The 26,463-nt window shown below is 46.2% G+C and overlaps 1 protein-coding gene across 1 annotated transcript in view; it reads right to left on the bottom strand.

Annotated features, from left to right (window-relative positions):
* Positions 1 to 17,241: 17,241 nt before the first annotated feature.
* Positions 17,242 to 26,463, bottom strand: part of LOC138266933 (uncharacterized) — a 40,826-nt gene continuing 31,604 nt past the window's right edge. The window contains exons 3-5 of the mRNA XM_069215711.1: positions 23,489 to 23,625; positions 20,437 to 20,583; positions 17,242 to 19,790 (exon numbers count right to left, since the gene is read on the bottom strand). Coding sequence (XP_069071812.1) covers positions 20,446 to 20,583; positions 23,489 to 23,625 — 275 coding nt within the window. The 3' untranslated portion in view covers positions 17,242 to 19,790; positions 20,437 to 20,445. The remainder of the gene's footprint in view (positions 19,791 to 20,436; positions 20,584 to 23,488; positions 23,626 to 26,463) is intronic.

The raw sequence follows: 26,463 nt of genomic DNA, 5'->3' as shown, positions 1-26,463 counted from the left end.
AACTTCAGTGCACTTTGCACTCACTTTTCAGGGTCTTGGGGAGGGCTAATTTTCTATCTCTCACTATTTTCTAATAGTCCCAGCGACCCTCTACAAGGTCACATAGGTTTGGGGTCCATTTGTGGTTTGCATTCCACTTTTGGAGTATATGGTTTGTGTTGCCCCTATCCCTATGTGTCCCCATTGCATCCTATTGTAACTATACATTGTTTGCACTGTTTTCTAAGACTATACTGCATATTTTTGGTATTGTGTACATATATCTTGTGTATATTTCCTATCCTCTCACTGAGGGTACACTCTAAGATACTTTGGCATATTGTCATAAAAATAAAGTACCTTTATTTTTAGTATAACTGTGTATTGTGTTTTCTTATGATATTGTGCAAGTGACACTTGTGGTACTGTAGTAGCTTCACACGTCTCCTAGTTCAGCCTAAGCTGCTCTGCTAAGCTACCATTTTCTATCAGCCTAAGCTGCTAGACACCCTATACACTAATAAGGGATAACTGGGCCTGGTGCAAGGTGCAAGTACCCCTTGGTACTCACTACAAGCCAGTCCAGCCTCCTACAATTATTATATAGCGCCCAGACACAGGTTCCTCAGGTCTGATGCTTCAGGTCGGACAGTCTTGACGAACAGGTTACTTACCTTCAGTAAGGAATTATCTGGTAGAGACAAGTTCTAGTTGCAAATTCCTCACCTTAGTGTAGATACCTCAAGAAAAGCAATCTTGATTGTTAGGAGCCGCAAGGGACAATTGTGTAGCTCAAAAGGGACACACATACGGTACGTTAGGACCAGGTTCAAGTCCCACTGGGGTATAATGGACGGGGTCAGAGGAAACAAATGGGTGAGTCCCTTAAGGAACTTTCCAACAATGGGAGACTTGAGCAAGGAAGGATGGTCTGGCAATCTAAGAAAGGCTGAAATGGCCGATAAGTAACCTTTAAGGGTGCCAAAAGGTGAGCCCTGCTGGGCCAAAGAAAGGGTGAACAAGAGAACCTCAGAGAGAGGGGTGCAGAAAGGGGATCAACAGACTTGTTGCTACACCATGCCACAAATTTATGCCAACCATAGGTGTATACCGTTTTGGTGAAGGGACGCCTAGCTGCCAAGATAACATCACAGACTTAGGGCGGAAGGTCAAAAGCTGTCAACTACTGATGCACAATCTCCACGTAAGAATGCAAAGACTGGACAGGTTTGGATGGAGAACCATCTCCTGCTGCTGCAACAGAAGATCCCCCGGAAGCGGCAATCTGATCGGAGGATCCGTGTCCATGCTCAGTAGCTCTGGATACCATACTCTCCATGCAGAGGCCGGAGCCACAAGGATTACTTGGGCCCGGTCACTTTTGATTTTCTTCAGAACGCTGGACAGAAGTGATATTGGCAGGAAGGCCTGAGTTCGCCTCGAGACGAAAAGCGTTGCAGAGTGAGTGCCACCTTGGAGACTCCAACGTGCAAAACAGCTGACTTTGCGCGTTCTCTGCGGAGGCAAACAGATCTAACCAAGGCTCACCCCACTGCTGAAAGAGGTATTGCACCACCTCAGGATGGAGACCCCATTTGTGATCAACTATGCATCGAAGGCTAAGTTTGCTCTGGTGTTCAAAAAACTCGCCAGATGTTGAACCACCAGGGTGATGTCCTGATGTTCCAGCCACGTCCAGAGGCGTAGAGCCCCTTGACAAAGAGTGCATGACCCCACTCTGCTGTACTTGTTGCAGTACCACATGGCAGTAGTGTTGTCCGTGAACACCTGCACCACTTTCCCTTTTAGAGAGGGAAGAAATGTTTTCAATGTAAGCCTGATCGTCTGGAGCTCCAAAAGACTGATGTGGACTCCGGACTCTGCTGGAGACCAGAGACCTCTGATCTCCGCCTCTCTCATGTGGCCGCCCCAACCCAGGAGTGACGCATCTGTTACTATCGTAAGATCTGGTTGGGGAAGGGAGAGGAATCTGCTGTTGACCCAATCACGATTCAAAAGCCACCACTGCAGGTCTTTAGCTGTTCCCTCTGAGATCTGGACCATGTCAGAGAGATTCCCCTCTGATGCTGTGCCCACTGGAACTTCAGGTCCTACTGCAGAGCCTGCATATGCCATCTGGCATGAGTCACCAGCAGGATGCAGGAGGCCATGAGGCCCAGCAGCCTCAGAGTTATTCTCACCAAAATCTAGGATAGAGGCTGAAACATCGGAAACATAGCCTGAATATCCTAGACGTGCTTTTCGGGAGGATATGCCCGAAACTGCACTGTGTCCAGAACAGCTCCGATGAAAGGGAGCATCTGAGGAGTCTGGTGTGGCTTCAGCACTTTTATAGTGAACCCCAGTGTGTGCAGAAGGTTTTCCATAGAATGGAGGTGGGAAACGACAGCCTGGGGCGAGTTCACCTGCTGCAACCACCACCATCACTTTCGTGAACACCCGAGGGGCACTGGTAAGGCCAAAGGGGAAAAGAGTAAATTGAAAGTGATTGTGACCTACCACGAATCACAAGTAGCACTTGTGGGCAGGCAAGACGGGTATATGGAAGTAAGAGTCCTTCAAGTCCAACGCTACCATCCAGTCTCCTGGGTCCAAGGCAGACAGGACCTGAGCCAGTGTTCGCATTCTGAACTTCTCCTTCTTGAGGAAGAGATTTAGGGCCCGAAGGTCTAGGATAGGACGTAGGCCCTTGTCCTTTTTGGGCACCAGAAAGTAGCGGTAATAACAATCACAACCTACTAGTGGCGCTGGGACCCTCTCTATGGCTCCCTTGGCTAAGAGAGCCGCAACTTCCTTGCAGAGAACTACCAGATGATCCTCCAGTAAGCGGCCATAGGATGGAGGCATGGCCGGAGGGGCAGTTACGAGGGGGGGTAGTAGCCCGTTTGGATGATCTGCAAAACCCACCTGTCCATCCTGATGGATTCCCAGTGGGGCAGGTGATGGCGGATAATGCATCTAACTAGTCTGAGATGGGGGGACAGACTAGGAAGGCTTGGAGGCTGTGGCAGGAGCAGGGGTGGACTAGGTAGACCTCTGGTTCCCTGTCCCATGAGCCTGTGGGATTCCGTGTCCATGGCCGCGCAGTGGCTGGGTGGCATGCGCAGCTCCTTGGCTGTCAGGGAGAGGATGCGACAGGGAGCCCTTTCCGTGGCCACGAAAGGGGCGAAAAGCATACTGCGTTGGGTGAGAGGCAGCTGCGAGGCCAAGGGACTGAGCCACAGCCCGGGACTCCATGAACCTCTCGAGTGCCGGGAAGCTCCAAACAGATGGGTGCAATCGAAGGGTATGTCCATGAGAGACTGTTAAACATCCCCTGAAAAAACAGATGTCCTCAAACAGGTGTCATGCCTAAAGGCCACCATCAATTCAACCGATCTGCCCAGCGAGTCGGTGGTGTCCAGCCTGCAATGAATCGTGAACTTAGCCGCATCCTCCTATCAGCAGCGGCTTGGGAGATGGTGGCCCAGGCCTCCCCGGGACCTGACCACTCACGGACCACTGCCTGCTCTGAATAAATGAAAAGAAAACTTTTCATTTATGTTTTTGAAATGCATCTCGTTTTCCTTTAAGGAAAACGGGCTGTATTTTTTTAAAAAATGCATTATTTAAAAGCAGTCACAGACATGGTGGTCTGCTGTCCACAGCAGGCTACCATCCCTGTGAGTGCAGCCATTCCCAATTAGATCGCACATTGCGACCTACCTCATGAATATTACTGAGGTTGTTCACACTGTTGTACATATGGTTTTGCGACTCGCAAATGAGTCGTAAATTGGAAGTTGCAAAACTGTGGGTCTTTCATATGACCCAATGTGTTTTCCCAGTCTTTCATTATCCTAACATTGTTAAAAAGGGTTGTTGGGGTTTAAATACATTCTTATTAATTAAGATAACCCCAATAAATGTGATACGTTTTAAATCCTGAGTTTCTGCTTCTCCAGACCCAACATCTTAAGACATACCATGGATGACACGTGATACCTGCACTTTGTAATCCTGACTGTCTTCTCTTATGTAACATTTCCTACGGACTGATTTACACACGTATGATTTGTAGTGCTTATTAGTATATAGCGTTCGGATGCAGGTGCCTCAGTTGGCCACTCAACTCAGACTGACCACTGACGGTACAAGGGTCTCCCGCTGGAACTCTCTTCCCCTACACCCCCTCTTGGGAGCACCACCAACATTCAGAAAGACCGAAACTCCATGGTTAGATTTTGGAAACACACCCCCGACATTCAGAAAGGTCTAAACTCTATGGTTATAACTTGGAAACAAACCCCCCTTCAGAAAAGCTTAAACTCTATGGTTATAACTTGAAGCACACCCCCAACATGCAGAAAGGCCTAAACTCTATGGTTATGTCGTCGAAGCACACCCCCAGACATTTAGAAAGACCTAAACTCTATGGTTATAACTTCCTCCCTGGCTTGCACACTGTAGGGACGGAAGTAGTTCTCCATGGTAAACTTTTGTTTAATTTTTCTCAGCAGCACATAAGCTTCTGTTAACTAGGGCGTGAACCCCAAAGTGTGCCGTAAGTGCCCCGTTGAGCCAGGTTATGGGGAGACGGATGGCAATGAAATATATAGTCCACGGTCATTTGTACCTTCACCTTTGCCCGGAAGAAGCCCAACCACACATCTGTCCAAACCACTGAGTCCAGCATTACTGGACCCCCACACCCGCATACTTGTACGTGTTAGGCCGTGTGCTGTGTTGCATGACTCTATGGCAGGACCAGAGGCTCAGGATATGCTTCTCTTTCTTTACTATCATTTCAACAGAATTTTAGTAAATAACTTTATACAACTACAGCTCCCATGAACATCCATAGTACACCCCCTTTTTCTGTCCTCCAATCACAGTCATTTCCAGCTATCAAAACTGAGAGACACCATCTTATTGTCTTTTTCATTGCCGCTCAGCAGTCAAGAGAATTAACCCCCACCCCCTCCTCCTCTCTCCTGGGAATTCCTCCTTGGAGAAGTCCAATAGCTCTTCCCTGTACAAACTAGCCGTCTGTATCTTCCTTAGGGTGCCGCCTGACCTTTTTGGGTGTGAGGACCGCACGCGTACCGCAATTGGTTGTCGGGCACTGTCCTCTTTCAGTCTCCATGCCACCAGTGCTCATACTGACATGCTCAGAGGCCCGCGTAACTCCAACACGGTGCGAGCACGTGCCAGCTCTGGGCTGCAAGTACCGGAGAGCATCACATTGCCTTTAATTAGAAGCTGTTGATTTCTTCTATTGCCAGTGCTCGAACAGATCGAATAAGCGTATGTGCACTTAATTGCTCCTGCTTGACACCCTGGTCTGAGTCGCACAGGGCTGAAATAATTATGAGTATCTGTGAGAACAGGCCTTGCCTGAGGAGCAAATTCTACACCTTAAACCCTTCTGGGCATTTTCTGATCAGGGGTCCTCTTGGCAGTTATTTGGTAGCCGTAGCGAGGATCGTTGGTCTCGTAGCGTTCTTGATACAAGTGATTTTTCCACTCCCTCTGCACTACAGGTCCCTAATATGCCTGAAGATGAGACACCTAAGGAATGGACTGACCTAAACTGATCTAATTTCTCCTTCAGGAAAAGCCAGATTGGAGCTTAATTGGTGGCTGATGCGCATGGACGCTTGGAATGAAAAGGCCATATTCGTGTCACAACTAGATGCTGTAATCAAATCTGATGCCCACATGTGGGGCTGGGGTGCCAGACAGGGAGATATATCACCTGGAGGTTGTTGGGCACAAGTTGAGTTGGATCTTCACATCAGTTGCCAAGAGCTGCTGCTGGGTCGTTTCCAATAAAGACAGTCACCCAAAAAGAATTACTGCTGTATTCTATTGCAAATGAACAATATATCTCCAGTCAGGTACTCTACAAGTTGGGAGGAACCAGATTCAGGATGTTGTTGGAGATTACCAAGGATTTCTGGCACTTCCCATCTGAAACTCAAGATCTCAGGGATAGCGGAGTAAATCCCAGGCCTGAGCAATGTCATAGCGGATTGGAACTCCGGGTTCCTGATGAATGCGAGTGACTGTTGACATCACCTGCAGGTGTATCAAGACATTCAACGCATACTAGGTTGATGCACAGTCAATCACTTTCCATCGAGACTGAACAGTCAGTTCCCAGATGTTTAAAGCTGACTGGATCCCTTAGAGAAGGTGGCTGATGTCTTCCTTCAGATCTAGTCAATTGAAATGAATTATGCCTTCCTCTGTGTGCGATGACAGCAAAAGTCACAGCTTAGGTGAGGAGATGGGAGGCGACCCTAGTTTCAGAAACCCAGATATAGAAAGCTCAAGCATGGTTCCTGGTCCTTCTTGAGATGGAAGCAGATTTTCCGATGGGTCTACTGATATTCTCAGAACTTTCTCAGGGTCCCCCCAAAAACCTTGCACTCTCTGGTAGTGCAGAATCGTCTTGCGCTCCTGGCTTGGAAAATTAGGGCAATGTTGGCAAATGCCAGGAATTTCAAGCCAAGCTGTAGGTTGATTCCAGCCAGGCTGGCCTCCCTCCACACCCAGGTGACAAAATTCAGCATAGAATCAATGAATGGATTGGTGTGTGGAATTACAGCTGGAACCCATGGAGGCAGATCTGAAGGGTATACCTAATTTCATAGCTAAACGAGCAGGAGAAAGCTTAGATTACAGATTGGTAATCAATATTTGCTCTGCAATTTCAGCAGGTTGTGTGCAGTTGGAGGGTAAGCCAGCTGGTAAGCAGCCGTTGGTTTGTCACTTGCGTAATGACATTTGAGTAGCTAATCCTGTTATAACTCAATATGAAAATTTGTGGGTTGTGAATGCAGGTTTGAAACTGTTTGAATGGTGTCCGGACAACTTACAGTCATCTAGGAAACAACTGTCTGCCAAACTGACTATGCTGTTGTGCTTGGTATCCTGCAGATAAGTGCCTGATGTTAGAGCACTGGATCTAGCAGGTACAGTATACCCCCCTTATGAGGTGTCTTTCTACATTTCCAAACATATGAAGATCCTGGCACTGGAGAACTCTCTTCATAAGCTCCCTTCATATCACTATCAGGCATCTGTCCTGGCACTGTCAGAACTCCCTTCATTTAGCTTTCCCTTCATAGCGCTATAAGGGAGCTGTCCTGGCACTGGAGGAATTATTTTCAAAGCTCTGATTATGGAAAAACAGGACTGTGCCATCTTATTTACGTGAGATTCCAGGCTCAGTTTCTTATCAAACAACACCCCCAATTTTCTGACAACTTCTGATGGGACAGGGACTCCATCTGAGGGAACTGGACAGAAGTTAGGCGGGAGAAGAGTCGGAGACTTAGTCACTGAGCAGCAGAGAAACTCAGTCTTTTCTCCATTAAACTTTAAAGATTTAGCTTTAAGCCAGCCAATGATGTTGTCCATAGAGTCATGAGTACCTTTCAGTGATAAAATTAATTGAGTGTCGTCCGCGTAATTAACCAGGCCAACATTGTGCAATTTAATAAGAGAGTTCAAAGGGCATATGTAAATATTATAAAGAATTGGGCTAGTTGATGAGCCTTGCGGAACACCGGGTTTTACAGTCCTGAACTCAAAGCGAAAAGGTGCATGGCCTACTGACTGCCTTCTATCCGATAGCCAGGACTGAAACCACTTCCCAGCCGTGCCCCGAGTCCAATCGAGTTCATCCTGGCCGGAAGCGTGTTACGATTGACCGTATCAAAGGCAGCGGAGAGGACTAAAAGGATCAACACCACAACTTGTCCCTTGTCTACCAGCATTCTTAGCTCGTCCACGGCGGTAGGCAGCGCTGTTTCAGTCCCATGGCCAGGTCAAACACCAAATTGCTCTTCTTCTATGATTTGGTTAGCCTCCAGATAATTGGATAGTGACTTGCTAACAAGACGTTCCAAGATCTTTGCAGGATACGGTAAAAGGGAGATAGGACTGTAATTTTTCAAAATTGTCAGATACAAGGATTGCTTTTTTAATAGGGGTGTAATGAAGGTCTTTTCCTAAGCAACTGGTACCGAGCCGTTCTGCAAAGATTGGTACCAGATTTGCCAAAGTGCTGGGAAGAGATCTTTTGACTGTTCCTTCCATACCCTATGTGGTAAGGGATCCAAGGGTGAACCGGAGGTGATGAACATTACCAAAGTGAGAAAGTTGTCCTAAGTAGGGCACTCATAGTGGACTAGTTCATGTGCATGGTCCTTGGACACAGTGGTATGAGTAGTCCACTTTCCCCAAATGTCCATCTGAGGGGCACCGACTCCTGAGAAGGCCTGAGTGGAAGCCCGAAGTCTTCAATGATTTCATTCATTTTATCTTGAAAAAAGCTGCAAGGTTGTTGCAAAGCACCTGTGAGGCGGGTATAGAATGATTTAGACAATCTGTATTGGATAATTCAGGCATTATATTGAACACTTTCTTTGCGCAGTTGGGTGCAGCCAAGATGTTGCAAGATTAGTGTTGCGCCTTCGCTTTTGTGATTTCTTTCTTATACTGCCCTAGAGCATCTTTTAACACATTTTTATCTTCCTCTTTATAGGACCTGTGCCATTTTCGCTCATCCTGCTTACAGGTCAATTTCAAAGCTTTGATCGAAGTACTATACCGCGGTTTTCAGTTCTTTAATGGGAATAATCCAGTCCAGCAAATCTCTAATGCAGTGATCCAATCCAACCTAATTATCTTCCACCGATTAGCCTAAATCAATGGAGGGGGCAACATTGAAACAGGGCCTATCTCTTGGCTGTTTGAGAAGTTTGTTCCAGGCTCACCCCAGACACCTTTTGGCTGAGTTGGGCTTCTGCATGACTGGCTCCCAACCTTGTAGGAAAAAAGTCGTAAGGAAATGGTCTGTCCCACAAAGTGTAATTACATTCTCAATAGTAGCTAAATTATGAGTAGAGAAGATAAGGTCCAACATGTGCCCATCCAGTTGAGTTGTACCGGGACAAATTGTTGCAGTCCAAAATTATCACTGGACCCAAGCAAATCTTTCAGTGCAGGACCAGGGCCCCAGTGAGCTCACAAATTAAAGTCTACAAGAATGAGAAATCTTGAATGGGCAAAAACAATAATTCCAAAAATAATGATATGGTATTGTAGGTAGGAGCTAGAGGGGCCTGGTGGGCAATAACACAGAAACCCAGGAAAAAGAGTAACCCTTATTGTCCTTAAGGGCGAAACCCAACAATTCGGGGCAAAAAATCTCATCCAAGCTTAGCGGAAATAAATCCCACTTTTCCTTGTAGACTAAACCCACTCTACCCCGCTTCCTCTGAGCCCGGGGTTTGGGGAAGATCTTATAGCCTGATGGACAGCCAAACCCAGATCGATGTCCGAGTCGTCTGAGGTCCAGGTTTCTGTCATAAACAATGCGTCCCAGCCCCGTTTGAACTAGCAGTTGTAGTGCTGGTGAGTGTTTCACCAGTGATCTTACATTAAGATTACCACACTTTAGGATACAGGGTTTGGTAGTTAGCGCTTCCCCAGAGCATTGTGTGATTGCTACAGTAGAGGGTGTTACTGTAGACACACACAGCAACAATGTATTTAACTCAAGCAACTGCTCCCTGGAATAACGTATTACGCCTGCTGGTTGGAGATCTATCTCAGGACCGGCAGCATTGCCGGTGCTGTGCGCGGTCGGAGGGCGGATGGGTGTAGACGGGCCTGCCTTTGGCGTGCCGGCGGCGCTCACCCGCTGCCAGTCACGTCGGCATCGCCCTTAAATAGTCTCCTCTTTCAGAGGAAGCCTAGACCGACAACAAAGATGGCAGCCAGTGGTGACCCGCGCTAACAGGCGGAAGTACACCACAGATTTCCCTTTCCAGTTAGTGATACCACACTTCCACACTTGCCTAAAAAAGCATGTCCAACACAGGCAATTGTTAATGCCCCAAATGAAAAAATAGTAAAATCTTAATAAAATCAGCGATTAGTCTTTAAAATCAAAAAGATAACAAGCACCGTTTAGCAGCAGTATGCAAGATAAGAAGTTTGTCACTCTGTCTCCACATAATTTCCACTATCCGATTATTCTTATAGATGCTATCTGACATTCTGACCTCCTACCTGGTACCAATGGAGCTCTCTCCTGGCACTATCAGACATCTCTTCTGGCACTATCAGAGATCTCTCATGGCACTATCAGACTTCTCTCCTGGTACTATATTAGCTGCCTTCCTGGAACGTTCAAATATCTCTCCTGGCACTATCAAAACTGCCTTCTTGGCACTATCAGAGATATCTCCTGATGCTATCAGAGCTCTCTCCTGATCAAAACGGCCGTCCTACCACTCTCAGTACTATCAAAGATCTCTCCTGGTACTATCAGAGATCTCTCCTGGTGCTATCAGAGCTGCCTTCCCGGCACTATCATCTCTCCTGGCCCTTTCAGAAATCTCTACGGGTTCTCTCAGAGGTGGCTTCCTGGCACTATCAGAGATCTCTCCTGTCACTATCAGAGATATCCCCCAGCACTATCAGAGCTGCCTTCCTGGTGCTATCACAACTCAGAGACCTTACCAGGCACTAGCAGAGATCCTTCCTGGCACTATTAGAGCTGCCTTATTGGCACTATCAGAGATCACTCCTGGCACTATCAGAGATCTCGTCTGGTACTATCAGTTTCTTCCTGACCCTATCAGAAATCTCTCCTGGTACTATGGCACTATTAGAGATCTTTCCTGATGCTATCAGTGCTGCCTTCTTGGATTATCAGAGATATTTCCTGGTACTATCAGAGATCTCTCCTGGCACTATCAGAGATCTCTCCTGGTGCTATCACAGCTCTCTCCTGGCACCCTCAGAGATCTCTCCTGATTAAAGCGTCCATCCTAGCACTACCAGAGGTCTCGCCTAGTGCTATCAGAGATGCCTTCTCTGCACTATCAGAGATCTCTCCCGGTACTATCAAAGATCTCTCCTTGCACTATCAAAGATGTGTCCTGGCGCTATCAGGGCTGCCTTCCTGGCACCATCAGAGACGTCTTCTGGCACTATCAAAGGTGCCTTCCTGGCATGATCCGAGATATCTACTGGTACTATCAGAGCTATTTCCTGGCACTATCAGAGATCTCTCCTGGTGCTATTAGAGCTGTCTTCCTTGCAGTATCATCTCTCCTGGCTCTTTCAGAGATCTCTACTGGTTCTATCAGAGGTACCTTCCTGGCACTATCAGAGATCTCTCCTGCCACTATCAGCGATATCCCCCAGCACTATCAGAGCTGCCTTCCTGCCACTATTAAAGATATCTCCTGGCACTATCAGAGATCTCTACTGTTACTATCAGAGCCGCCTTCCTGGCACTACCACAACTTTCTCCTGGTACTATCAGAGACCTTACCAGGCTCTAGCAGAGATCTTTGCTGGCACTATCAGAGCTGCCTTCTTGGCACTGTCATAGATTTCTCCTGGCACTATCAGATATCTCTCGTGCACTATAAGAGCTGCCTTCTTGGCACTAGCAGAGGTCTCTCCTGGCACTATCAGAGATCTCTACTGGTTCTATCAGAGCTGTCTTCCTGGCCTTATCAGAGATCTCTCCTGGCACTATCAGAAATCTCCCCCGGTGCTATCAGAGCTGCCTACCTGGCACTATCAGAGGTCTCTTCTGGTACTGTGAGAGATATCTCCTGGCACTATCAAAGATCTCTCCTGGCACTATCAGGGCTGCCTTCCTGGCACGATAAGATATCTCTCCTGGTGCTATTAGAGCTGCCTTCCTTGCACTATCATCTCTCCTGGCTCTTTCAGAGATCCCTCCTGGTGCTACCAGAGCTGCCTTCCTGGCCCTATCAGAGGTCTCTCCTGATACTAGGAATTATATCTCCTGGCACTATCAAAGATCTCTCCTGGCACTATCAGAGCTATTTCCTGGCACTATCAGCGATCCCTCCTGGTGCTATAAGAGCTGCCTTCCTTGTGCTATCATCTCTCCTGGCTCTTTCAGAGAGCTCTACTAGTTCTATCAGAGATCTCTTCTGGCACTATTAGAGATATCCCCTGGCACTATGAGAGCTGCCTTCCTGCCACTATCAAAGATCTCTCTTGGCACTATCAGAGATCTCTACTGTTACTATCAGAGTCGCCTTCCTTGCGCTATCACAACTCTTTCCGTGTACTATCAGAGACCTTACCAGGCACTATCATAGCTGCCTTCTTGGCACTATCATAGATTTCTCCTGACACTATCAGAGAACTCTCCTGCACTATAAGAGCTGTCTTCCTGGCTCTATCAGATGTCTCTCCTGGCACTATCAGAGATCTCTACTGGTACTATCAGAGCTGTCTTCCTGGCCGTATCAGAGATCTCTCCTGGCACTATCAGAGCTGCTTTCCTGGCACTATCAGTGATCTCTCCTGGCTCTTTCAGAGATCTCTACTGGTTCTATCAGAGCGGCCTTCCTGACACTATCAGAGATCTTTCCTGGCACTATCAAAGATATCTCCTAGTACTATCAGAGCTACCTTCCTGACACTATCAGAGATCTTTCCTGACACTGTCAGAGCTGCCTTCTTGGTACTATCAGAGATCTCTCCTTGCACTATCAGAGATCTCTCCTGGTACTATTAGAGATCTTTCCTGACGCTATTAGAGCTGCCTTCTTGGCACTATCAGAGATCTGTCCTAGCACTATCAGAGATCTCTCCTGGCGCTATAAGAGCCTCTTTCTTAGCACTATAAGAAATCTCTTGTGGCTCTATCAGAGATCTTTCCGGATTCTATCAGAGCTGCCTTCTTGGAACTATGAGAGATCTTTCCTTGCACTATCAGAGATCTCTCCTTGTACTATCAGAGAACTCTCCTGCACTATAAGAGCTGTCTTTCTGGCTCTATCCTGGCACTATCAGAGAGCTCTACTGGTACTATCAGAGCTGTCTTCCTGGCCCTATCAGAGATCTCTCCTGGCACTATCAGAGCTGCTTTCCTGGCACTATCAGTGATCTCTCCTGGCACACTCAGAGATCTCTACTGGTTCTATCACAGCGGCCTTCCTGACACTATCAGAGATCTTTCCTGGCACTATCAAAGATATCTCCTAGTACTATCAGAGCTGCCTTCCTGACACTATCAGAGATCTTTCCTGACACTGTCAGAGCTGCCTTCTTGGTACTATCAGAGATCTCTCCTTGCACTATCAGAGATCTCTCCTGGTACCATCAGAGATCTCTCCTGGTACTATCAGAGATCTCTCCTGGCATTATCAGAGCTGCCTTCTTGCCAATATCAGAGATCTCTCCTGGCACTTTCAGAGATCTCTACTGGTTCTATCAGAACTGTCTTCCTGGCCCTGACAGAAATCTCTTCTGGTGCTATCAGATATCTCTGCTGGCACTATTAGAGATCTTTCCTGACGCTATTAGAGCTGCCTTCTTGGCACTATCAGAGATCTGTCCTGGCACTATCAGAGATCTCTCCTGGCACTATCAGAAATCTCCCCCGGTGCTATCAGAGCTGCCTACCTGGCACTATCAGAGGCCTCTTCTGGTACTGTGAGAGATATCTCCTGGCACTATCAAAGATCTCTCCTGGCACTATCAGGGCTGCCTTCCTGGCACAATAAGATATCTCTCCTGGTGCTATTAGAGCTGCCTTCCTTGCACTATCATCTCTCCTGGCTCTTTCAGAGATCCCTCCTGGTGCTACCAGAGCTGCCTTCCTGGCCCTATCAGAGGTCTCTCCTGATACTAGGAATTATATCTCCTGGCACTATCAAAGATCTCTCCTGGCACTATCAGAGCTATTTCCTGGCACTATCAGCGATCCCTCCTGGTGCTATAAGAGCTGCCTTCCTTGTGCTATCATCTCTCCTGGCTCTTTCAGAGAGCTCTACTAGTTCTATCAGAGATCTCTTCTGGCACTATTAGAGATATCCCCTGGCACTATGAGAGCTGCCTTCCTGCCACTATCAAAGATCTCTCTTGGCACTATCAGAGATCTCTACTGTTACTATCAGAGTCGCCTTCCTTGCGCTATCACAACTCTTTCCTGGTACTATCAGAGACCTTACCAGGCACTATCAGAGCTGCCTTCTTGGCACTATCATAGATTTCTCCTGACACTATCAGAGAACTCTCCTGCACCATAAGAGCTGTCTTCCTGGCTCTATCAGATGTCTCTCCTGGCACTATCAGAGATCTCTACTGGTACTATCAGAGCTGTCTTCCTGGCCCTATCAGAGATCTCTCCTGGTGCTATCAGAGCTGCTTTCCTGGCACTATCAGTGATCTCTCCTGGCTCTCTCAGAGATCTCTACTGGTTCTATCAGAGCGGCCTTCCTGACACTATCAGAGATCTTTCCTGGCACTATCAAAGATATCTCCTAGTACTATCAGAGCTACCTTCCTGACACTATCAGAGATCTTTCCTGACACTGTCAGAGCTGCCTTCTTGGTACTATCAGAGATCTCTCCTTGCACTATCAGAGATCTCTCCTGGTACTATTAGAGATCTTTCCTGACGCTATTAGAGCTGCCTTCTTGGCACTATCAGAGATCTGTCCTAGCACTATCAGAGATCTCTCCTGGCGCTATAAGAGCCTCTTTCTTAGCACTATAAGAAATCTCTTGTGGCTCTACCAGAGATCTTTCCGGATTCTATCAGAGCTGCCTTCTTGGAACTATGAGAGATCTTTCCTTGCCCTATCAGAGATCTCTCCTTGCACTATCAGAGAACTCTCCTGCACTATAAGAGCTGTCTTTCTGGCTCTATCCTGGCACTATCAGAGAGCTCTACTGGTACTATCAGAGCTGTCTTCCTGGCCCTATCAGAGATCTCTCCTGGCACTATCAGAGCTGCTTTCCTGGCACTATCAGTGATCTCTCCTGGCTCTCTCAGAGATCTCTACTGGTTCTATCACAGCGGCCTTCCTGACACTATCAGAGATCTCTCCTGGCATTATCAGAGCTGCCTTCTTGCCAATATCAGAGATCTCTCCTGGCACTTTCAGAGATCTCTACTGGTTCTATCAGAACTGTCTTCCTGGCCCTGACAGAAATCTCTTCTGGTGCTATCAGATATCTCTGCTGGCACTATTAGAGATCTTTCCTGACGCTATTAGAGCTGCCTTCTTGGCACTATCAGAGATCTGTCCTGGCACTTTCAGAGATCTCTACTGGTTCTATCAGAACTGTCTTCCTGGCCCTGACAGAAATCTCTTCTGGTGCTATCAGATATCTCTGCTGGCACTATTAGAGATCTTTCCTGACGCTATTAGAGCTGCCTTCTTGGCACTATCAGAGATCTGTCCTGGCACTATCAGAGATCTCTCCTGGTGCTATAAGAGCCTCTTTCTTAGCACTATAAGAAATCTCTTGTGACTCTATCAGAGATCTTTCCTGATTCTATCAGAGCTGCCTTCTTGGAACTATGAGAGATCTCTCCTTGCACTATCAGAGATCTCTCCTGGCACTATCAGAGATCTCTCCTGGCACTATCAGAGATCTCTCCTTGTACTATCAGGGCTATTCCCTGGTACTATCAGAGATCTTTGCTGGTACTACCGAGATCTCTCATGGTACTGTCAGAGATCTTTCCCGGCACTACCAGAGATCTCTTCGGGTACTATCAGAGCTGCCTTCCTGGTACTGTCAGAGATCTCTCTGGCACTATCAGAGATGTCTCCTGCCACTATCAGAGATCTCTCCTTGAACTATCAGGGCTATTCCCTGGTTAGGTCAGGGTAGGACAGTAATTATAACAGAAAACACATTAGCCAAGCCAATAGGTCTGGCTTTTTTTAAGTGCTTCTTCATTGTTTGATAATTCTATGTGTAAGGATGTATGATTGTTCAATGAGTTAACGCCGAAATTAGTTAAAGAAATAGACTGATGGGTAAGTGCATGGATTGAAGACTACTTGTGAATGTGTAGTTGGTGAACACATTTTGCAAATTTATCTCCTGAAATAATTAAATACGAAGTTTGGTCCTTGGTGTTAAACACAAGAGCACGAGATATCCATCTAAGGGCGAACTGCACTATTTGTAACCAGGAAATCTGGCGCAAATCCCTACTGCCCACTTCAACAAAATATGTGATTCCAGGCAAGTCACTTTATTTCACTCTGCCCCATTTTCTTTAATATTTAAGTTTGTTGATGCCTTGAAGTAATGCAGGTCGGGGTGGACCCTATACAAGGTGTATTGAACAATATTGTTCTAGTTAGCTCACCTGATCACACACAAGGGTGGTCGTGACAGAGGCCGATGTACATTGGACCACAATATCCCCAAACAGAAAGCTGTCCATCCTTCTACACACTATAATTGGCCAACATACCACTGCAGTAGACAAGCCGCACCCTGCCACTCTTAACTGTGCGTACCCCGGTGCGCGCACCAGCGACTTCTTGTCCCAATCTCCCATCATGCAGAAAAAGAACCATTCTCAATATTTGCTTTGAATGCTTCCATTCTTTACTTATTATACTTTGAAACCCAACCAGTAGAAGCAGGTCCTGGCTTTTGTGTACAGTGTGGCATACTGGCTGCCAGGATCTGCTCTCACTGGAGCGGTATTCTACAGTAGGCTCTGCTGGGTGTGTGTAGCTGTGTCTGCTGGGTACCAAGCTGTCACCTTGTGACTTCAAAACCAGGCTCTGTGATCCGGGCACATCACTTCATTATTCAGTATTTTAAATATTGTTCTTTGGAGACACAGACTCATGCTCATACCCCTAAACATTCCTCCTCTCTCTGAGACTCATGGAATAGTCACAAGGGCTCTGCACGATTTTAGGGGTGGGCGGAAGTAGCGGAGCTACCTAAATACTCCACAAGATTCCGATAAGTTCTGCCAGCGGCAGAGTTCTGGTCCGTTGCGCTGCTCGTGCTTGTCCTGCACTGTAAAATCAGCACGGAGTACAGCATGTTGCGCGCCACAGGGCACAGCTTCTTTCTGCCCCTTAAGCAGTTTTTCTACTCGACTGGCAGCTTTCTCAACGCGAGCAGCAACGTTCCCAACTTGAGCGACAGCGACCTGCCGTGACCATCTGCATTGAGAAATCTCGCCGGGAGGCGGCCTAGCGCCTGTGTATTCTCGCTCGCCAACTTCACATTGGTGAGCCGTGCGGGAGAAAAACTCAGCCATGCAGCAGTTGGCGGAGTGTTTGCTGAACTCCGCTTTCCAAGCAGAACGTGGAGAAGGCAAAACTCTGCTAACTCTGCCAGCTGGAGCAGAGTTTACTGCCCACCCCTACAATTCCAGGACTTTACATCCACACACTTCATACAATTCTATGGAAAGCTCTCCAAATTAAACTATATTTGTGACAATAATATATAAATAAGTACAGAAGCCAAAAAGTGCAAGAATGACTGTAGGAGAAATAATCTGCAAGTTGACTGTAGAATTTTTCAGTGTTGAAACATCCAGAGGAATGGTGCAGATTCATGAAGTGAAGGATATTTATGGTTTTGGCAATCCCGCCAGCAGAATTGCAATTTTGCACAGCTCTAAATTATCATCATCTAAGGCATGTTGTGAGTACTGCACAACCTTCAGAATGCTCATATTAAAATACAATTTATTAAAAGAAATAAGGAGTAAGGTGAAGACAGAGAGGAACGGGGAGTCTGACACGGGGCACAGATCCACTGAAGACTCTTATGGAAAAGACAAGCTTGTGCATGTTTGTGGTTTTTGTATAGCGCAAGCCAAGTTGAAAAGTAGCAGAGCGCGTTACAGGAACAAACGCGTGTGTAAAGTCAAAGAGTGATAAGAGAGGCGGCTGGTTTATGGGCGGTTAATGTACTGTGATGTAGTGCTCTTTAAAGAGGCCAGACTTCAACTTTCTTTTAAATTGGAGCAGTGTTGGGGCGGTCCGGGTTGATACAAGGATGTTGTTCCAAATCCTGGGTGAATAGATGGAAAAGGCTGGTTGTCTTGGGTTTTACATTTTTTTTGCGTGATGGTGAGCTTTTCTGCAAGATATGTCGGGTAAAGGCTTTGTAAACAATGCAGCTGGTTTTGAAGGTTGTGCAGGGGAACAAGGGAATCCAATGGAGTTCCATCAGGATCGGGGTGGTGTAATCCCATGCATACGGAAAACCAGATACAGTGGTCAAGCCTTCTCCTACATCTCTCCTAAAGCATGGAAGGACCTGCCACTACACATAACAGCCTCCTCCTCACTCCTTGAAGTTTGCAAGAATCTGAAAGCCAAGAGGCATTGTAGGAGACAGCTTTTCATCAGATGTCCAAACACGCAAATGCCGGTAAATGCATTGAGTAGAATCCGGCTGTCACTGGTTAACTGGTGTTTCCACTCACCCGAGATGCTCAAATGGACCACTGTGTGTGGCTTACTATGCCATCCACCCGACCCATCTATTAACACAGTGTAAATGGACAATTTTACAGCTCCTGCAGGCCAGTGTTCCAGATTTTTATTTTATTTCAGGACACAGATTTAACCCCTAGTGATTGCGTTTTACTGTATAGTGACCATTCGGTGGGACTGTATGACATATCAATATGCAGTGAGATTTTACTCTTAAACTATGCGCACTGTTGGCTCTGAAGTGTCAGCTCATGTCTCCTTCGCTGTGTTTTTCTCGTCAGAAAACTTTATACACACTCATTTTTATTTCTTTTAGTGTTCCACTGGATTTCTAAACTCACCTCTAGAGTCCCTTATTATTGTGGTTGTGTGCACATTCTACTTTTCATTTATTTGTGCCCAGAAACCCTTTGGGATATGAGTACAGAACAAAATACACACATAATGCAGTCCTTCAATATTGGAGGCACAGCGCTATTTGTTGACCGAAGAGTCCTTTTTAGGTCTAGGCTATGAGCCACTGCAACTGTCTGGTAGTGAAAGACCTTATGTGGGCTCACAGTGGGCATATAGCCTGCTCATTGGTTACCATTCTTTGGTAATATTGTCACTCTCATTTGCTTGCTTCTTATTTGATGTCTTGCCTTTCTCTTATTGTTTTTGTCCCTCCACTGAAGCATAGCTTCTTTACCATACTTTTGAGTGATTTAATTGTATCTTTCCTCTGCTTACTTTAGGGAACTCTTTGTTTTGTTTTTTTGTTAACCAATCCATGGGAGTGTATGTCTTTTCCATGACATGTTCAAAGTAATGTGGTTGGCGATGAGCTTTCCTTTCTTCGAACCTTTTGTGGAGTCCTTTATTTATGTATTGGCAGATGAACTCGTCTCTCTAAAATTGATATATAAGTTAGCAGCTGAATCCTGTTATATTGGAGCCAACAGATGGGTGTGCTGGAAGGTAAATTATTCACCTTGGAGGCATTGATCTGTGTGCTGGCAGGTGGGACCTTCAATCTTGGAGTGATGCTTTGTGCTGGCAGATAAATCATTGTTTTTTTTTTACCATAGGAGTGTATATGCTAGCAGATAAATCATTCATCCTGGAGCCATTGGTCTTCAAGTAGGCCCAGTAATCCTTTATATTCTTGTTTCTTGCAGCGGGCAGTCGTAGGGTAGTTTCAGCATGAGGACCTTGTGAGTTTTTGGTGGGTGTTAGTGAGTGGTCCGCATAGTGGTCCTGACGCTTCTCACCTTGTAGTTGCTTGGACATTGGTGTATTTGTGGTTGCATGGCTTCAGCAGTAAGGTAGCTACTGTGTGGGTGGTCCTGCCCTCCTCACAGATGGTCTGGAAGTCCTGACACTCCCTGGTTGTCAGAGGTAGTGCATTGGAAGCTCTACGGCTTTAGGGCACGTGGTCTGTGACCCGTGCCACCACATCAGAAAGACCAGTTTTCATTGATTCTGCAGCTCTTCAATTGCAGGAGAGCATTGCCTCTGGAGTTGTGTCTGAAAGAGAAGCAGAACAAGGAAGGTAAGAGCTGTGTGCAGACACTGTGTACCTGTGAGGTGATGCACCTCCCAGTGCAGTCAGGTGGGGCCTGAGGGTCGGGTGAGTGGGGGGGAGGGGTAGCTGTGTGCAGACACTGTGTACCTGTGAGACGATGCACCTCCCAGTGCAGTCAGGTGGGGCCTGAGGGTCAGGTGAGTTGGGGAGGGGTAGCTGTGTGCAGACACTGTGTACCTGTGAGGTGATGCACCTTCCAGTGCAATCAGGGGGGCCTGAGGGTCAGATGATGGGGGGGGGGGGGGTAGCTGTGTGCAGACACTGTGTACCTGTGAGATGATGCACCTTCCAGTGCAGTCAGGGGGGGGGGCTCAGGGTCAGGTGAGTGGGGGAGGGGTAGCTGTGTGCAGACACTGTGTATCTGTGAGGTGATGCCCCTTCCTGTGCAATCGGTGGGGCCTGTGGGTCAGGTGAGTTGGGGAGGGGTAGCTGTGTGCAGACACTGTGTACCTGTGAGGCGATGCACCTTCCAATGCAGTCCGGGCGTGCTGAGGGTCAGGTGAGTGGGGGGGATAGCTGTGTGCAGACACTGTGTGCCTGTGAGATGGTGCACCTTCCAGTGCAGTCAGGTGATGGGTCACCGCTTACCTGCCAGTTTTATGTCGACTTATACCGGTTTAAGGGGGGCCGACTTTGGCTACTGGTGTCACTGCTTGATGGACTGTGGGGCATGGGTCCAACCCCCTCTGGACTGTCCCCAGTGGCTTCAGCCCTGTCCAAGCTGATTCTGCGGTTCTACGAAATGAAAGAAAGAAGAGTAGTTAAGCACGGGGCATGCAGGCATAAAGGGCCTCACTAGAACCCTGGCGGCCGGCGGTAAGCTGGCGGTAACACTGCCAACAGGCTGGCGGTGGTCCGCCAGCTATTGTGACCATGGCGCTATATCCACGGCCATATGGCCGGCCCCTCCACTATACATAATCCCCAGGGCAGAGGTGCAAGCACCGCTGCCCTGGGGCTTATGAGTCCCCGACCACCAGCCTGGCCACGGCAGTAAACACCGCCATGGAAAGGCTGGAGGTAAGGGGGACTTGGGGTGCCCCTGGGGGCCCCTGCACTGCCCATGCACTTGGCATGGGCAGTGCTGGGGCCCCCAGGCTTAGCCCCATCGAGCATTTCATAGCCCGAATTTCGGACAGTGAAATGTGTGACGGGTGGTACTGCACCCGCTGCACATCAGCATTGCCGCAGGCTCTATTACAAGCCGGCAGCAATATTGATGTGACTTTTCCGCTGGGCCAGCGGACAGTAACATTGTTACCGTCCGCTGGCCCAGCGGAAAAGTCGAAATAGGGAGCCAGGACAGGAATACCGCCAGCACTGGCGGTATTCTGGCGCCCGCTGCCTCAGCGGGAGGTTGTAATGAGGGCATAAGTCTTTAAAACTCTTAAGTAATCCGCGCACTTCCTCTAGTGGTCGGGAACGCAGCACCAGCACTTCTCAGCAGCTACAATATATATGTAATGTTCAGCACCAGCACTTCCCAGCAGATATGATATGTATGTAATGTGCAGGACTTCCAGGCAGATATGATATATATGTAATGTGCAGCAACAGCACTTCCCAGCAGATATGATATGTATGTAATGTGCAGCACCAGCACTTCCCAGCAGATATGATATGTATTTAATGTGCAGCACTGGCAGATATGATACTTATGTAATGTGCAGCACTTCCAGGCAGATATGATATATATGTAATGTGCAGCACCAGCACTTCCCAGCAGATATATGATATGTATGTAATGTGCAGCACTGGCAGATATGATATTTATGTAATGTGCAGCACTTCCAGGCAGATATGATATATATGTAATGTGCAGCACCAGCACTTCCAGGCAGATATGATATTTATGTAATGTGCAGCACCAGCAATTGCAGGCAGATATGATATGTATGTAATATGCAGTACCAGCACTTCCCAGCAAATATGATATGTATATAATCTGCAGCACTGGCAGATATGATATTTATGTAATGTGCAGCACTTCCAGGCAGATATTATATAGAAGTAATGTGCAGCACCGGCACTTCAAGGCAGATATGATATTTATGTAATGTGCAGCACCAGCACTTCCAGGGAGATATGATATGCATGTAATGTGCATCACCAGCACTTCCCAGCAGATATGATATATATGTAATGTGCAGCACCAGCACTTACCAGCAGATATGATATATATGTAATGTGCAGCACTGGCAGATATAATATTTATGTAATGTGCAGCACTTCCAGGCAGATATGATATATATGTAATGTGCAGCACCAGCACTTCCAGGGAGATATGATATTTATGTAATGTACAGCACCAGCACTTCCAGGCAGATATGATATGTATGTAATATGCAGCACCAGCACTTCCCAGCAAATATGATATGTATATAATGTGCAGCACTGGCAGATATGATATTTATGTAATGTGCAGCACTTCCTGGCAGATATGATATATATGTAATGTGCAGCACCAGCACTACCAAGCAGATATGATATGTATGTAATGTGCAGCACCAGCGCTTCCCAGCAGATATGATATTTATGTATTGTGCAGCACCAGCACTTCCAGGGAGATATGATATATATGTAATGTGCAGCACCAGCACTTCCTAGCATATATGATATGTATGTAATGTGCAGCACTGGCAGATACGATATTTATGTAATGTGCAGCACTTCCAGGCAGATATGATATATATGTAATGTGCAGCACCAGCACTTCAAGGCAGATATGATATTTATGTAATGTGCAGCACCAGCACTTCCAGGGAGATATGATATGCATGTAATGTGCAGCACCAGCACTTCAAGGCAGATATGATATTTATGTAATGTGCAGCACCAGCACTTCCAGGGAGATATGATATGCATGTAATGTGCAGCACCAGCACTTCCCAGCAGATATATGATATGCATGTAATGTGCAGCACCAGCACTTCCAGGGAGATATGATATTTATGTAATGTGCAGCACCAGCACTTCCAGGGAGATATGATATTTATGTAATGTGCAGCACCAGCACTTCCAGGGAGATATGATATATATGTAATGTGCAGCACCAGCACTTCAAGGCAGATATGATATTTATGTAATGTGCAGCACCAGCACTTCCAGGGAGATATGATATGCATGTAATGTGCAGCACCAGCACTTCCCAGCAGATATATGATATGCATGTAATGTGCAGCACGAGCTCTTCCCGGCAGTTTGCACAATATTCGCCAAGACTGGGTCCATTCATTGTCAGGATAAATTCTAAACACAAGAGCACCATCTGACCTCAGTGCAACTACGCAAACTCGAACAGGAGCGACCTATAAAAGGCTGCAGAGCACACCAAACATACTGCATAAGAAAAGATCATTACATTTCTACATTTTCTAGGTACTTGAAGGTCTGAATACAAAATATAGGCAACTATAGCCAAAAATATAAAGTGCTAAATTAAGGTGAACGGTTCAGGCAATGATGCAGAACTCTCCGTTATCAAATTCTTGACTTCTCCAGCCACACGGTGGCTCATTTCCGTCTACAAACTTGCACTTCCCTTGTAAAGAACGCTAATAATCCTCTCCTTCACTCCTTTGAGAGTTATCATCCTCCCATTTGAAGCAGCCCGTAAGGTCCCTCTTGACCATGGACTTACCCATTTGCTGTTGCCTGTGAAGACGGTGGTGAGGCCCCTGGTCTGGTGGGTGGGTCGAAGGGCCTTCCCCTTCTTCAGCTCCAGGATCAGCTCCTGGTTGGCCAACAGAGACAGTGGCTGATCCATCAACATTGGGCCTGTAAATACACAGGGTAACATGAGAGCAATGTTGAGAAAAGGCTGTGTCTGGAAGGAAGCTCTTGTAAGGAGCTGAATGAAAAAAGAGATATTTATCAGGTGTTGAGTTGTCAGAAAGGCAGGTGCCCACATGGAGTCACACAACTGCATACTGATCCCATGAAACATGTAGTATTAAATGAAAGCAAGGGGTTAGAAGTGCCACATGCTATCCAAATCAGCTTTTCACAAGAAAATGCATGTGACATACCTGCTCCTTTAAAGTAAATAGGCGAGATAAACTTACCACATAACTACTGATTCTTGTAGTGTCGGGAGACTGAAGCTGCATGAACAAACCACTGATTAACCTACCTGAGGTGTGAAGGAAAGGTGATGTACTGACTCTATCAAAGACAGGTCTACTGAAGCTTGGAAAAGGAAGAGAAAACAAGGGAACAAACCTGCCAACCATGAATCTTCTGAAACTTGTAGTATCAAGAGAAATAAGTTGGATGAGCAAATTAAAGAATAATATATCTATGTATGAGGAGAAAATGATGTATTGAACCTACCACACACTGGACTATTGATGCTTGAAGCGAGAGGAGAAAGAAGTGGGGTTAACCCCCACCTCGCATTCTGTTTCCAAACAATGCATTACTCAAGAGTTAGTTTTTTTTTTACTCCGTCTCTACATTCATTTAAGGCCCTCTCCAAACAGTAAGTGTGCTTCAGTTACTATCTTCTTACACGTTAGCACTTCTAATGTCACTGTCCAACTCTAACTGATTTCCCGATACCCCTATCCACAGTATAACACAAAAGGCTCTACTGGACCTAGACAAGTTGGTAGAAGGGAGATACTCCACTCCCGCTGGGCTGTGTTGTGGAGTAAACCAGAGATGAGTACGGCCATCCTGGCAGAGAAAACCCACAACCCTGATAACAGAGCTCATTTCGCCCCTCAGTCTGCTTTCATTTCAAGAACTCCTCACCAGCAGGATCCTTGTGTCCACAAAGCATGGGCGATTCAGGGAGCTACAAACAGAAAATCTTCATAATATGGGTTATGAATTGGTTACGATAGGGATCCTTGCATCCACAAAGGATGGGTGATTCAAGGAGCTACAAACAGAAATTCTTCCTAATATGGGTCACGAATTGGTTACGGCAGGGATTCTTGCAATCACAGCGGATGGGTGATTCAAGGAGCTACAGAGAGAAAATCTTCCTAGTATGGGTCATAAATTTGTTAGGAAGGTGGAAGGAAGATTTAACTATTGCTTCTAAATTGTCTAACAACTTCAGAATACCAGTCAAGTACCAGAAAGTGACAAAACTTCGCTGAAGGAATTAGGGTGGCAATTTTCCTCACTAGTGCCTAGCTCTGGAAAAACACCACCAACTCATGAAGTCTACCAGGCAAAGATCACTTTTCAAAATGTTGCATAATAAACTTTTGGGGAAACCACATTAGCATAAGCTGGCTTTGCTGCCAGCCCAAAATGTTGTTTATCATGTGGTGTGACTTATATTTAAGCCCTCTCAGTCTAGCAGCCATGGACCAATGTTTCATCAACTCTGGAGCACAGAAGAGAAATGACAAAGTCATCTCCTAGCTGACCCATTGCTTGGGGAAGGCTTTCAGTCTCCCATAAATGCTGGAAAGAGGTCTCACTCCTTCCACATGAGTGGTTGTGGTGCGGCTGAGAAAGGAACTTGTGTAAATGTCATATCGTGCAGCAATCTGATGTCACTATTTCAGCCACTCATCTCCAAGTAGTTGGATCTCAATGAAGAAGTACAGAAAAAATGAGTAAGATGAACATTCAGCATCTTTATTTAGATATGTTGCCCACACTGTAGTATAACATACCGGATGTTATGTCACTGTTGTTCTTATAGCATTGTATGAATGATTTGTAAATTAACTATATTGGAATCCCTGTATGCTGATCTCTCTACCAGATATGTTTTGCATGTTATGTTATCGGTTTGACCCAGGCTAGTGTACCAACTATGGGCCTGATTTTGAGTTTAGTCAATGTGTTAGTCCGTCACAATGGTGACAGGCATCCCCACCGCCCAAATATAAATCCCATAGGATTTAATGGGATTTAGATTTTGGCGGATGGGATATCCATTACCGTTGTAACAGAGAAACCCATCCGTCAATATCTAAATCAAGACCTATGTTTGGATTTTAAGTGCTGTAGGGTGTTACGGCTAATTTCTTAAACTGCAATATACGTATACCTCTGTATAGGAGAAAAGTAAACTCTCGATTCAGTGAATTCCAATTTGTTTCCCAAGATTTTAGGGGATAGATTATACCAGTTCAGCTCTACGGAATAAAAGTCCTAGACGTAACATCCTTTTGAATGTCATTCCAAAATGCTCCTGATCCTTTCCAAGAAGACGGCTCATTCACCCCATAAATTACACTCAAAAGTACCCAAGTCACCCCAAAACACCCTCAGCTTCTTCACAAATAGGTTCAATGCCACGTGCACATGCCATGCACAGTGATGTCATTTATGATGCCATTTCACAAGTCATCAATAATATTAGATATGATATGGTAGAACATGTTACACGTGATGTTATATGTGAGATCAAAAGTGCACAGCAAGTGTGTGAGTTATAGTTTCTTTTGTTAACAATAATTGCAGATTGTCACTTTTTTTTTTAGTTTTAAATGGTATTTTTCAACAGACATTGTCACCTAACTATAACATCACTTTAACGTTTAGTTTTTTTCATGGTAATTCTAAGATTTTTGTTAATGCAAAGTAAGGTTAACTATGTCCAACTATCATGTCACTTTAACCTTTGTTTTTCAGTGAATTTATAGG

Source organism: Pleurodeles waltl, chromosome 12 (genome assembly GCF_031143425.1).
Source record: "Pleurodeles waltl isolate 20211129_DDA chromosome 12, aPleWal1.hap1.20221129, whole genome shotgun sequence".
NCBI lineage: Eukaryota > Metazoa > Chordata > Amphibia > Caudata > Salamandridae > Pleurodeles > Pleurodeles waltl.
Note: the sequence above shows the minus strand (reverse complement) of the source record. Positions and strands in the feature narration are given on the sequence as shown.